The sequence below is a fragment of the Lactuca serriola genome, chromosome 4 (assembly GCF_051521515.1).
Source record: "Lactuca serriola cultivar US96UC23 chromosome 4, Lser_US96UC23_V15, whole genome shotgun sequence".
Lineage (NCBI taxonomy): Eukaryota > Viridiplantae > Streptophyta > Magnoliopsida > Asterales > Asteraceae > Lactuca > Lactuca serriola.
Window position 1 is genome coordinate 200,377,724 of NC_136411.1, and position 15,482 is coordinate 200,393,205.

Below are 15,482 nucleotides of genomic sequence, written 5' to 3' on the forward strand. Positions count from 1 at the left end.
TCCCAATAGTATATTATTGGTGAATAAACAATCACAATAGTAAGGTTTAGTGACTTAATTCATATGACTTACTAAATTGCCAATTTTATTGTTTTTTAGGGTTTATATAATATGATAAATTTATAAGTTTGATCAAGGGATCGAATGCTAAGAAATCGTAGAATTTTTTTAGGTTTCATGAACCAAATAAATGTTTTGGACTAAGTAAATACATTTTATATTCAGTTTAATGGGTGAGTTGACGAACAAATAATTCATATAAGTATTATTAACTATTTTATGAGTATTAGAATATATACTTGTAATATAGGCTAAGTAAGGACTATGTATATGATTGTAGGTGTTTAGGGAGCTGGACAATCCATCTTAGCCACTTAAATGGTTTTATCATCTGTTTCGCTTCTTTAGGTGAGTTCTTATGAACTTATTTATTATATGGACTATGTAATTATGTTATGTGAACCCACGAAAATCTTCTTAAGTGAGGGAAGTGGTTATGGATTGGACAACTGGAGAAAAGCCCCCTGGAAAGGGAATCCAGTTGTTAAGTCTGTATGACCATGTATAGATGGTCGACCACACGAAGCCTATTTGAGGAAGGTGGTCTATGCATGGCAAATAGAGAAAAGCCTCTTAAGTGAAGGGATCTAGTTGTGACCAATAATTAGAAGGCTAGCATACGTTATGTGTTCAGTCTGGATGGCCATGCACAGATGGTCGACCAAGTGAAGCTTCTTTGAGGAAGGTTGTCTATGCAAGACAATTAGAGAAAAGCCTCTTAAGTAAGGGAATGTAGTTGAGACTAGTGATCATAATGCTAGCATACATATGTATTTAGTTATATGTGACATAATGTAAGTGCTATGTGACTTATTATCTTGAAGTATGTGTTATTATGTGTATCGTATATGATCTGTATAATGGGTGCGGAAGTAGAAGCTTGTGAAGATGTCATTTTTTAGTTATGAAATTGAAGAAAGAAGTTAAGATTGCCAATGGTCATATTACCGGTGAGATTGCAAAAATATCTAACGATTATATCTATTGGATCTACCTGGATTTTTATTTGTAACTGAATTTTTATCCGAGGAAAATATCCGATTTCATTTTTTCCTTGTACTTGGGTCGTGTCCTTTGGATCGGTTGTTTGGTTGAATATCATGTGACCAGATAAAAGAAATATCTACAAATTGGAATTGTTTTTGGTTTTGAACAAATTCAAATTCAATTTTTACGCCTCTATACCGATGAAAATAAGCATTGGTTTGGCCATTTGGAATGGGATTCGAAACAACAAAATTCATTTATTTTATTCGGTTTTCAGGTTATTTAGTTATTTAATGCAAAGCCTCGAATTGGAATCCATCCGGATATTGGAAACATAAAATTCTCATTAAGATTACTGTAATTTTAGAGTCGTGTTACTAAGACCATCTGCATCCCATTTCCATTTTTCCTCCAAAAATGGAATAAAAACTGGGGTAAATAGTGTTTCATCTCCAACCCTATTTCATTTTTATTCCATTTTTACCCCAAAAAGTATATCCCAAATATATTATATTCTTCAAACTTACATAGGTTGTCAAATACATCCATTTTACTAATTTGGTTTTAACAAAAATGTAATCTATATTTTTTTCATTACAATAATACTACTAAATAAATAAGATTATATTTATAACATATTTATAAGCTTATGTAAAATACGTTATCGTTTTTTAAAATTTCAATATGTATTTAACTTTTTATAAAAAAATTTGATGAACAAAACATAAACTTTATATTTATAATTAGTTAATATAATTTAATATATAAAAATATTATAAGTATTAAATATTACAATTAAATTATAATTAATAGATAAAAATAAATTATAAATATATAAATATAGGGACTAAAACTGATTTCATAAAATTTATCGGTTAGTGTAACACCATATTTTGTGTTATACCGTTCATATTCAAAATTGAGAAGTAAATGAGATGGATTAAAGAAGAACTTAGAAAAAATAAGGGAAATAATAGAAATGAGAATGAGTTGGAATTTAGTGATGTTTGGATTAGTTTTTAGCTTATTGTTTATAGATAACTTATTGTTTATAGATAACGCATTTACACGATCATTACACGATCAGGGGTGTTTGACCACCTGCTGGTGCTTTATCGTGTTGCCCCGAGCCGCGACGTAGGACACCAACACGCAACACCTCCTCCAACCCCTTTCCATGTAAACGGCGCCTCGTCATATCCCCTTTGAGTGCTTCTGCTTGTGACAATCGACAGCCCGACGCCAGTTCACCGCACCATCACCGACATGTCCCACCTGTAACTAGTTCCCCAATAGCTAGAGCTCAATTTCGCAGGTTTTACGGTTTAATTTTGTGATTTCAGACGTATAGATCAAAGATGCACGTTTGGAGGGCGGTGTTCGTGGAATTTTTTTCATACACACCAGTTGCTCGATGAAATGACTCAGAGAACAATGGCCGTGTAACTCTGTGCGTTTGCACGGTTTTCCCCAAGAATATGAAGTCTTTACTGAAATCCAAATGGCAGAATGTCGTTATCTTGAATCCGAAGCATTTTTTGTTATATCACTACTCTACTTTTCCCCCAACACCACCATCAAATGATCTTCAAAAGCTGTGCGATGTGGTTTCTCATGGGGTAGGCAGTCTAGACGAGTTAGAAGCAACTCTTAACTCGGTCAACGTTTCCTTCTGCTCATCACTCATTACCCAAGTGCTTGATTCAAGTAAAAAAGAAGCACCCACAAGACGACTCCTTAGATTCTTTTTATGGTCAGAAAAACATTCCGATGTTATACTGGAAGACAAAGATTACAACCATGCTATCAGAGTCTTCTCTGAGAAGAAAGATTTCCTAGCATTAGACATGTTAATCTCAAATCTTGGTAAACAAAATCGGGCTATGGAAACCTCAACATTTAGTAATGTATCCGAGACATTGGTGAAACTAGGAAGAGTGGATGAAGCATTGGGAATATTCAAGAACTTACACAAGTTAAAATGCCCACAAGATAGCACCACAGTTAATGCCATAGTTTCTGCTTTGTGCTCAAAAGGGCATGTCAAAAGGGCAGAAGGAGTCATTTATCACCATAAAGATAAAATCTCAAGTGTCAAACTTGTTATTTACAGAAACCTACTTCATGGATTGTCTATTCAAGAAAATGTGAAAGAATCAAGAAGAATCATCAAAGACATGAAGGGTGCAGGAATCACTCCAGACCTTTTCTGCTACAACACATTTCTCAAATGTCTTTGCAAGAAAAATTTGAAGTCCAATCCTTCTGGGCTTGTTCCTGAAGCATTGAATGTGATGATTGAAATGCGAAGTTACAAAATTGCCCCCACCACTGTAAGTTACAATATCTTGTTGTCTTGTTTGGGTAGGACTAGAAGAGTTAAAGAATCTTTACAAATTCTCAACACAATGAAAAAAACAGTGTGTTCATGTTCATGTTCATGTGCTCCTGATTGGGTAACGTATTATCTTGTGGCAAGAGTGTTGTATTTGACAGGTAGATTTGGGAAAGGGAAACAAATGGTTGATGAGATGATTGAAGAAGGTTTGATTCCTGAAAGAAAGTTTTATTATGATTTGATTGGTGTTCTTTGTGGGGTTGAGAGAGTGAATTATGCACTTGAGTTGTTTGATTTAATGAAGAAAAGCTTGTTAGGTGGGTATGAAAAGGTTTATGATTTGTTGATACCAAAGCTTTGTAAAAATGGTGAATTTGAAAAGGGGAAAGAGCTTTGGGATGAGGCAATGAGTATGAATCTGAAACTTGAGTGTTCGAGTGATGTTTTGAATCCTTTGATTACAGAAGTATTTAAGCCAATGAGGAATGTGGAAGATGAAGTTAAAATTGTAGAATCCGATAAAGTGAAAATTGGAGGAAAAAAATCAAAAGCGAATTTATATGTGAAGAAGGGGAAGAAGTTGTTTATCAGTAATAAAAATCGTAGGAAATTAACAGTTCATAAGAAGGGTAAAAAGAAAGGAGCTTCCGCTTGAATGGTAAAAAGAAAGAGTTATAGTCATAATTCTAAACATTTCAAAATTACAAATACAAAGTCATAAGAGGGAACATTGAAGAATCGAAATTCACAATTGTAGATTTTCTTGTTATGAATCCGAATGACATTGTGAATATGATTCATGGCATTTACTACTCTAAAATGACATTATCGGATCTTGATTTGGTAAAGGTGTTGAAGAGGAAGATATTGTAACGGTTTATTCTTTATTGATTCAATACATAAGGAGATATAAAACATGAATCGTAAACCATACATGTTAACTTAAACATAGATACCGTTACCAATGTGTATACTCCAATTTTATTATTAAATATTAATCCTCCTCCATCTCCATTGTTAAGAACTAGAGAGTCGTTGTTGTAGCTTTTGGACTGCTCTAATAACAAGCTGTATATCTGTTATAATCGCCTGGAATGCAAAAACAGTTAGCTCACTCGATGTGGCATTTTCCCCACCCTCTAGAGAATTTTCATAAAGTAGCTCCAGCTGCTTAATCACACCAATTTGCTCATTTTCCCTTACTATCACCCCATTCAGAGCACCCGCAATTGCCTGGTTCACTTCGGTTGAACTATTCTCATATAGTTCACTCATATAATATTTGGGCCCTCTTATAAAGTCATCTTTAACATCTCCTCCTACATGTATCTGTATGAGATCATTACCTCCGTAGGAGATTCTTGTTGGGGCTACGCAACCAATATTACTAATAACTCCGCCATGTCGTGTCGATGTGTTTTCGTCTCCAACAAGATCTCTACAAAAAACATTGTCAGCTTTGCAAATCAAAACTCCCAAAAGTACAACAATAATAGTCTTGGAAACCATCGTATATTCTTTTTTTAATGTTACACAAAGTATTTGAAATAAGTGATAACAAAATCACACAAGCACCCATATATATATATATATATATATATATATATATATATATATATATATATATATATACACACACACAAAGAGAGAGAGAGAGAGAGAGAGAGAGAGAGAGAGAGAGAGAGAGATAAGATCGGGTGATACTCATTTTAAAGTGAAACTCGATTTTAAATGAGGACATCTTAAAAAAATTGAAAAAAAACCTAAAAAAATACAAATAATAAAATCGAGATAAGATCTGTCTAGGAGGGAAAAAAAATGGAAAAAATGGATCTTTAAAATTAAATCATTGATCACAATGATGCAAAATTAAAAATTAAAATTGAATCATGGATCAATTTTAATGATGTAAATTTTTCTTTTTTCAATTTTTTTTCTCCCAATCTATGCTTGATTTTATGATTTGTATTTTTTTTAGATTTTTTTTCAATTTTTTAAAGGTGTGTCTTTACTTTAAGATGAGTCCTTACAGGAACCGGACTATATATATATATATATATATATATATATATATATATATATATATATATATATATATATATATATATATATATATATATAGAGAGAGAGAGAGAGAGAGAGAGAGAGGTTCAAATATTCTTAGCAAGTATTGTGTGCATGTATGCACCAACGAGAATTCAAGAAAAAAAATAAATCATTAATGTAAAAAAGGGTAGATGAGTCATTTTGTTTTTATAAACTAAAAATAAATTCTTATATATTTGGTATATCCCTTAAATCACGTCTACTATTGTTTGACTTATTTAAAATCACAACCCTAAATGAACAAAGAGGGGACGCATCTTCTTCAACAGATCGGGAATAAGGAATGAACGAATGGGAGCAGTCAAAAATCAAGGGCACTAGCGAGGGTCAAACAGATTCGCAAAGAGGGCTAAGAAAGCGACTTCGGTCCTTTCCTCCCCCTTCATCAGCGACACACGGACACAGTTTCTCTGACTCTGCGTGCACTCCCTTTGTCCCCTCACTCAGGTACATCATCTTGATCTTTCTTAATTTTACAAATAAAAATCGATCCATCTATTCTTTATAACATCGATTCATCTATTCTTTATAACATGGATTCATCTGATCTGTATAACATCCTTATTCATCTGTTATTTAATTAAGCAATGGCAGGTTTACTTTTTATATTAAACAATGTCTACTTTTTGTAAAACAAGTACAGATGAATAATCCATTCCATTACCTTGCTGATTCCTACGGTGTTCATCCTATTTCATGGTACCATAACCGAACACAGACCTTTAGTTGTCATGTTTGTTTTCCAAATATTTATTTATTGAATTTCCAGATGTTTTGTGTGTGCCCTGAAGTTGTTTGATGAAATGTCTAGTACAAATCTGTTAGAATTCATCAATGCCCACCATGTGTTTGATGTAATTACTGAACCAGGAGTACAACAAATTATCACTATTAATGTTATTATTTGTGTACTATAATCTTATTACTTAGTGATCAACTAACTGAAATATTAGAATAGCTATCTTACATCATCATCGGGTGTTATTCTCATCTTTAACTGTTTCATTCTTTACGAATATTTTGCATCTAATGTATTTTTCTATTTAAATAATGTGTAAAGAGTATTATATTCTTGCAGAATCACATAGGAATGATTATGCCAGTATTATAGCTCTAGCATAATTACATAAGAATGATTATGGTAAAATCACACAAGAATGATTTTTCTAGGGTTTTATTGCAAATGGATTAATCTTTTATCATGATTTCTGCCACAATTTGTGGTTTTATTATTTTAGAATGCATAGAATTTAGAATGCTCATGGTGAATGTATAAAATGTTACTCTTACATATTCGATTTCGTGGCGGTTATTCTCATCGAATACTCGATTTGAAGGAAGTTATTCTCAAAGAATGTGTGAAAGGAACCTGATAATCAAGTGTTAATTGGAAGGTTGGGTGATGGCATGTGGGATGAAGATAAACAATGGTCAATGATCTTCACAAAAGAAAGCACTTGCATAATAATTTACAATACAATATATATTATAGTATATATTCTGGTAGAATATTCAGTTACAATAATCTACCAATTGTGTTTGTTTTGTTATTAATGAGTGTTTCATTATGATAGAATAGTATATTAAGATTTTTATTTTTTAAGAATGTGATGACAAAAATTTAACTTGTATCAAAAAAATTGTTATTCTTAGAAAGTTCATTCAATCAAAAAATGTTGTTATTTCGTTTAAAGAATGATATAATCTAATATTCATTCTACAAGAATATGTATTATGTCATTCAATCAAAACATGTATTCTATAAGAATATGTATTCTGACATTCTCATAGAATATAACATTCTAAAAAAAATGTCATTCTAACAGAATAAATCCGTTACTTATAAAAATATGTTGTAATTAATATTGAATAAGATTTTCAGATTTTTAAAATTAGGAGATCTAGTTATCCCTTAATTTCCGAAAATTTCATTTTTTAAATATAGTTAATTGTCCAGAATACCCTTATAGTGAAATTTTTGTGATTAAATTGATTATTTTTAATTAGTTAATAAATATAGAACCCTTACTTAAATTATCCCAAATGATTGGCTCAGAATCAATTTCATAGGCACACAATATTTAGTAAAAACAAAATAACCTAACCATATATATATATATATATATATATATATATATATATATATATATATATATATATATATATATATATATATAAGAGAGAGAGAGAGCTAGGTTCAGGTGTTTAAACTAAGTATTGTGTTATTGTATGCATAAATGTGGGCCAATCAAAATTAAATAAAAAATTAAATAATTAAATAGATAAATAAGGGTAATTTAGTCATTTCTTTAATAACTTCTAAAAATAATCCCTAGAATCATGGTATCTCTCCAGTTTAAATCTCGTTCCCCTCTTTATCTAAAACCGATTCTGAAAACCCTAAATCGAACAAATCGACACCACCAGCTACCCTTTGTGGGGATTCCCTTCATCGTCTTCTTCATATAGCGGGACATTTTGATTGATTGTTGTCAATTCTGCATAACTAAATTAGAAAATTGGGACAAAATTGATTGTATTTTTTTATTTAACTTAAAATCAAAACTGAATTGTGTATCTATACAGGTGATCCATTAAGTGTATGTTATGGTCTAAGGGTACAACTTCCCATTGTAGCAACAATAGCAACAACCAAATGATTCAGGTTCTCCCCAGAAACATCAACCTGCTCCAACAGAATGCATACTGTAACTGAATCTTGAATTCCAATTCTATCAGAATGGAATCACGAATTCCAATTCTGTTGGAATGGAGTATGAATATCTTTCTCACTGATTTATGCATTGGATTGGTTTCCACAGATGCAGTTGATGCTTGAAGAATGGACCATGAAATTGAAAGTGATTCTTAGCAACATTATTCTTTTAGAATGTATTAGTGTCTTTGTTAGATTTTGATTTTTTTTCCTGATTTGAAAGTTTTTTTAGTTTTATTCTTCAAACATAAATGTAATTCTTAGTAAATGTTACATGTATTCTATAAGAATTAATGTAATTTTTGTTTTAATTCTTCAACTGATGGTTTGAGAACTTAGTTATTCTACAAGAATTTTTGTTATTTTTGAACATACTCAAATATATTCTGTCAAAATGTCCGAACTAAAAACCTTATAATTTGTAAAATCAGATGTTTAAAATTAATAGAATCTTTGATCCCTTAAAATATGCAAATTTCCTTTATTATATCTATGTTAACTGACTAAAATACCCTTCTAGTTAAAATAGATGGTATTTTTCAATTATATTTAATTAAATAATATGTATTAATAACTTTCTTAAAATAAGTAAAATGATTGACCTACATTTATGTATACAATAACATAATAATTACTTTGAATAGAATAACCTAAACATATATATATATATATATATATATATATATATATATATATATATATATATATATATATATATATATATATATATATATAGAAGCGTTCAATCGACAACATTTCGAGAACATTTGAAAACAAAATTTGACCACATAATTTTTTTAAATTAAAATATCATATAATATAATATTAATATATACCAAGAAATAAGTAAAAAAAACGACTAACCAACACGACTTACGACCCAAACAATACCATCCACCACCACCACCTGTCACCGCCACCCACCGCCAACACCCATCACTACCACCGCCACCCCCACCCCCACCCACCACCCAATATCATCACCACCATCCGCCATCGCCAACCATGACCATCATCCACAACCACCACCCACCACCACCCCCATCACTCATCACCACTACCCGTCACTACCAACGCTATCCACTACCAACAACCACCAGCCACCCACCACCACTATCCACCTCCACCACCCGTCATAAACACCCACCCACCACTATGACCACCATTTGCCACTGCCACCACCCACCACCACCACCTATCACCATCGACCACCACCACCATCACCCTACCCACCACCCACCATCATCATCACCACCTACTACAACCACCACTCATCCACCTCTACCTTCCATCACTACCACCTAGTCATTACCCATCATTATGACCACCCCCGTTACTACCATCAACCACCACCCACTACCCATCACCACCACCCACCACCAACCACCACCATTCATCACCACCGACCACCACCATCCATTACCACTACCCATAAAAACCACCACCCACCCACTTCTACCATCCATCACTACCACCCACCCACTACCCACCATTATGACCACTACCTGTCATTACTAACAGCCACCACCCACCATCTAGCACCACCACCCGCCTCTACTACCCACCTCCACCACCCCCACTAGCACCACCCATCACCACCGACCACCACCACCCATCACCACCACCCATATCCACCTCCATTGCCTCCCACCGCCACCACTCATCACCACCGACCATAACCACCTATCACCACCACCCGTCATTACCACCAACCACCACCCATTACCCATTATCACCACCCCGCACATCCACCACCATCACCACCGACCACCACCACCTATCAACACCACCCACCACCATCACCTCTACCTACCCCCCCCCCCCCCCAAAAAAAAAAAAAACCACTGACATCCACCGACCACCGCCCATTACAACCACCCGCCACCACCATCCCACCCATCGCCCACCAAAACCATTATACATCATCACAACCCTCACTACCAACCACCACCCACCCACCCACCATCACCACCTATCACATTTACCCATCTCTACCAGCCATCACCACCACTCCCCACCGCCACATGTCACCCACTATTATCACCACCATACATGTCACCCCCACCACCCTTCACCACCACCACCACTTACCACATCTAAAGATCACTACACACCACCACCCATCACGACCACCTATGATAATGTGTATATAATCACATGTGATTATTTGTATTTAATCACATATGATTTATATGGACAATATTCTTTTTTGTTCATATAAATCATGTGATTAGATACCTATAATCACATGTAATTAGATATATTTAATCAAATGTGATTAGATATATTTAATGACATTTCGATTCAATAAATATCTTTTGTCAACTATAATGATATATGATTAGATACATATAATCACATGTGATTATATGTATCAAAGCACATATGATTTATATGAACAATATTCATTTTTGAGTTTTCGTTTCAATAATTTTTCTCATATATTTAATCACTTGTGATTATAAGTATTTAATCACATATGATTAATCTGGACATAATTTGTTTTAATGTTCTTGATTTAATAGTTGTTCTTTTGTATATAATTACATATATATATATATATATATATATATATATATATATATATATATATATATATATATATATATACGTTATCAAGGCATTTCAGAAGAAAAGTATTTTTATTCATTTTAAAACATTTGGGATGTCATCGTCAATACATAAACATAACCATAAACATAACTTACATTCATTATCACTAGTGATTTATATCTCCTTAATCTCTTAGTGTAATGTGACTTCATATCAACACATGTGATCTAAATAAACTGAGTGGGTCAGGTTGGGAAACATGGTGAGTACATAGGGTTTTCAACCCATAATAATATAATTATTGTGTTTAAACATCAAACAATCAACCCAATTACCCATCCCCATTATCTTCCTTAATCTTAAGGGTCTATCCTAAGAGTCATCTATCATGTATTCATTCATTTCGAAGTCCCTTGCTTCCAGGGTTTATAAGACATGCACTAATTCCATATCTGCCAATGCGCTAAATCCATAGCTGCTAAAGTTCATTCATCAGGTACTAAATCCATAGCTACCGGTGTAGGTACTAAGTCCATAGCTACCAATGTTTATCTAACAGGCACTAAGCCCATAGCTACCAAGTACTATGTCCATAGCTACCAACACCTAATAGGTAATAAGTCCATAGCCACCCGTGTTTACCTAATAGGTACTAAGTCCATAGCTACCCGTGTTTGTCTAATAGGCACTAAGTCCATGGCTGCCGATGTTATTTATTAGGCACTAAGTCTATAGCTGCCAATGTTTACTCACATCATCTTTTATCTATCATTGTTCATCTACCCATGTCATACCCAACATATTTATAGATATAAAATACATATACAGTTTAAATCATTTTAAAACATGTATAAAATCATTCATCTAACATAGACAACAAGTATTCAGATAGTATACACACATAACACGTAATTTATATAAAATACTTCATATTTATGTGTAAGATGAAAGTAACTATGAACTCACCGAGTAATGTGGCGAGTCGGCACTCGGACAACACTTCGTTACTCTTAAAACAATTATCCCTTGACGAAACCTAGTATCATTACCACTAGAGTTTAGTCTAACGTTTGACGAGACTAATTAATTGTCTAGCTATTATTACTATTATATAAGCATTAAACAATACTTATATAACCCATAATAATAACTCAAATACTCCTAATAAGGTCATAATAACATTACTATGTTGAAACATAAGTTATACTAAAGATAGGGTAGGCATAGCTCACTTACAGCGAGTTTTCTCGAAAACCGGGCTTTGCTGGAGCAGCGTTCCCGAGCCGAAATGCTCTTTTCTCGGGGCTTCCTTCGGGTATTAGGGGGCTTACGTAGGCTTGGGGGGGGGGGGGGGGGCTAGAGAGAGAGTTTAGAGAGAGAGAGAAGAGGTTGGAATGTTGTGAAGAATGAGGGAGCCCGACACCTCTATTTATAGGCTGGAAAACAGCTCTACTCGTCGAGTAGGAGGACCTACTCGTTGATTCCATGCCACATGTCACCTTCTGGTGGCTTGGCTTGGGGAGAAAGCCTTGGCCCATATTCAGCCACGTCACCCGGTTTCGTACATCACCCTGTCAACTTCTAAACCCCGTACCTTTCGCATACGAGCTCCGTTTTCGATGTTCTTTATATCTGCACATAGGTAAAAACAAGATCTACAACTTTCATTTAGACTCTATCGGCTAATTCTCGACCGATCTTAAATTTAACAGTAGGAGGAGATTATACTGTTAAATGTCTGCGTAAAATTCATAACTTCTACATACAGACTCCGTTTTTGTCTGTCTTTTTATTTTTGAGTTCCTATTAATGAGATCTTCAACTCTCATTTAGGTCGCGTAGGCCAAAAACCGCTCGAACTAAAATTTGAGTTTCGGGCCATGAACTGTTATGCCAAATCTTAAAAAATTCATAACTTCCTCATACGAAGTCAGATTTTGACGTTCTTTTTTTGTATGTTCTCGGTTCAACTTATATTACAACTTTTGTTTAGATCACTAAGACCAAAAAGTCATTTATCAAAAATTCACTATTTACGTCTCCTGGTGTCGTGCCGGTTTTTGCCGTAAAACTTCGACGGGCCATAACTTCTTCGTTATAACTCGGATTTTGGCGTTCTTTATATGTACGGAACCTTTGATACATATTCTACAACTTGGTTAAGGTTATTTATTCTCAATAATCTTTTCTCAAGAAGTTATTTTTGACCCCTATTATCTCTAAATTGACTGGCCCGGATCTACGGGCGTTATAGTCATTTTCGATGGATCGAATTTCAATGATTGGATTCGAGACATACGAATGGCTATTTGTTATGAGCAAAAGAATATGTCCTTGATAAAGAGCTTAAAGAGATTGATGAATCAACCGCTACTCTCAAACAGATTGCTGAGTGCAAAACTCATGAGCGGGACACGACAAAAGTGTCGTTTATAATGATCGCTACCATGATTGCTGAGCTTCAGAAGTCCTATGAGGACTTTTGGCCTTATGTGTAACGCCCGCAAATCCGGGCTAGTCAAATTAGAGTCAATAGGGGTCGAAAATGACTTTTCAAGAAAATATTATTAAGAATAAATGATCTTAACCAAGTTGTAGAATATGTCACAAGGTTTCCGTACATATCAAGAACGCCGAAATCCAAGTTATAACGAAGAAGTTATGACCCGTCGAAGTTTCGCGACGGAACCGACACGACACCGGGAAGCGTAAATAGTGAATTTAGGATAGAGCGAGATTTAGCCTTAGCGATCTAAACGAAAGTCGTAGAATATGTTAAACTAATCGATAAAAAGAACGCCCAAATCAGACTTCGTATGAAGAAGTTATGATTTTTCGAAGTTTCGGATTAGCAGTGTACAGCCCGAAATTCGAATATTAGATCGAGCGATTTTTAGCCGACACAACCTAAACGGGAATCGAAGATCTCGTTAAGAGTAGCGTAACGAGAAAAAGATGGGCGAAAAAGGACGTCAGATGAAGAAGTTATGAGGATTTAACGGACCAATCCTGTCCCGACCTGTTAATAATATTAAATTTAAAATAGATTCAAAATTAGCCGACGGAGTCTAAACAAACGTTGTAGAGTACGTTCCCACCTTCGCATGGATATAAAGAACGTCAAAAGCAGAGCTCGTATGTGAAAGTTACGAATTTTTAAAGTTGGAAAGTGAATTTGCGAAGCTGAGGTATGGACTGATGACATGGCTTAATCCTGACCGTCGCTTGCGGCCCACAGTCCTCGCTTCGGATGATGACACGTCCTTCGCATACACCCAACGTCCGCATCTCGGTATGCCCAATGTTCCAATCATTTGCACGGTTCCGAGACAAGCCACGCTTGACCACCGAAACCTCTCCATGTGTTGTACGATACGAACTATGCCCCGCGTTCGAGGACCTGTACGCCCAGCGTACGCCCGAGGACCAGGCTATAAAAGGAGGCCGAGGCTGCCTGCATTTTCACACCAAAAATAACTTCTCTCTAGTCTCTTTCTCTCTTTAGAGTTCCAAACCCCCCCTAAACCCTAGATAAACCCCTTAGCTCCCGAGGGAAGCCCCGAGGCTCCCGGAGTCCCGAGAAAATTGTCTTTCGGTTTCGAAACACTGCTCCAAATAAGTTCCGGTTTTCGAAAAAATTCGCTGTAAGTGTGCTAAGCTTACACAATTTTTAATATAGCTTTCAAATAATTATAGGAATGTTATTAGGTCCTTAAAATAATTATTTGGGCTATTATTATGAGTTATATTGAGTGTTATTTGACACTTATATAATAAAAATAATAGCTAAGCTATTAATTTGTCGTGGTTATCGTTAGACTAAACCCTAGTGGTATTGATACTAGGTTTTATCGAAGGAAAGTTGTTTTGAGAGTATCGAAGCGCTGCTCGAGTGCTAAGTAACCACCTTTCAGGTGAGTGCATAGTCCCTTTCATCTTACACATAGATATGAAGTATTTTAATATAAATTATGTGCTGTGTGTGCATATTTTAAAACGTGTTGGGTAAAACATGGGTAGATGAAATAGTTGTTTTGTGATAACACGATGGGAGACATCAATGTTGTCAGTGGTCCAGTCATCTAGTGGAGTATAGATGATGACCATGGGCGATACTAGACGGTCCGGTGGAACGCTAGTAAGCTCGTAACCTGTAGGTGTTTTTGAACTAGGTGCTCATTAGGTATTTTGAACTGAGTGTGTTCACTACGTATCTTTGAACTGAGTGTGTTCACTACGTATCCTTGAACTGAGTGTGTTCACTAGGTATTTTGAACTAAGTGTGTTCACTAGTTACTTTTGAACTAAGTGTTTACCAGATGTTTTGGACTACGTGTTCACCAGTTGTAATCTATATGCTTTGGCAACAATGGACTTCGTGCCGATTCCTTAGGATAATCCTTAGGAATGAATGAACGAGAAATAGCTGATTCTTAGGGTAGATCCTTAAGAGTAAAGAAGATAGTGGGGATGGGTAATTGGGTTTAATTGCTTGATTGTTTAAACATAATAATTATATTATTGTGGGTTGAAAACCCTATGTACTCACCAGGTTTCCCAACCTGACCCACTCAGTTTATTTATATCACATGTGTTGATATGAAGTCACATTACACTGAGAGATTAAAGAGATGTAGACCACTAGTGTAAATAAATGTAAGTTTTGTTTATGCTTATGTTTATGTATTGACGATGACGTCCCAAATGTTTTAAAATGAATAA

The 15,482-nt window shown here is 34.8% G+C and overlaps 1 protein-coding gene across 1 annotated transcript; it reads left to right on the top strand.

The window, feature by feature from the left end:
• The first annotated feature begins 2,107 nt into the window (after positions 1-2,107).
• On the top strand, positions 2,108-4,393 carry LOC145103151 (Pentatricopeptide repeat (PPR) superfamily protein). Its single transcript, XM_079040696.1, has one exon. It carries the CDS (start codon positions 2,526-2,528, stop codon positions 4,038-4,040), a length of 1,515 nt encoding a protein of 504 aa, XP_078896822.1. The 5' UTR covers positions 2,108-2,525; the 3' UTR covers positions 4,041-4,393.
• The last annotated feature ends 11,089 nt before the right edge of the window (positions 4,394-15,482 follow it).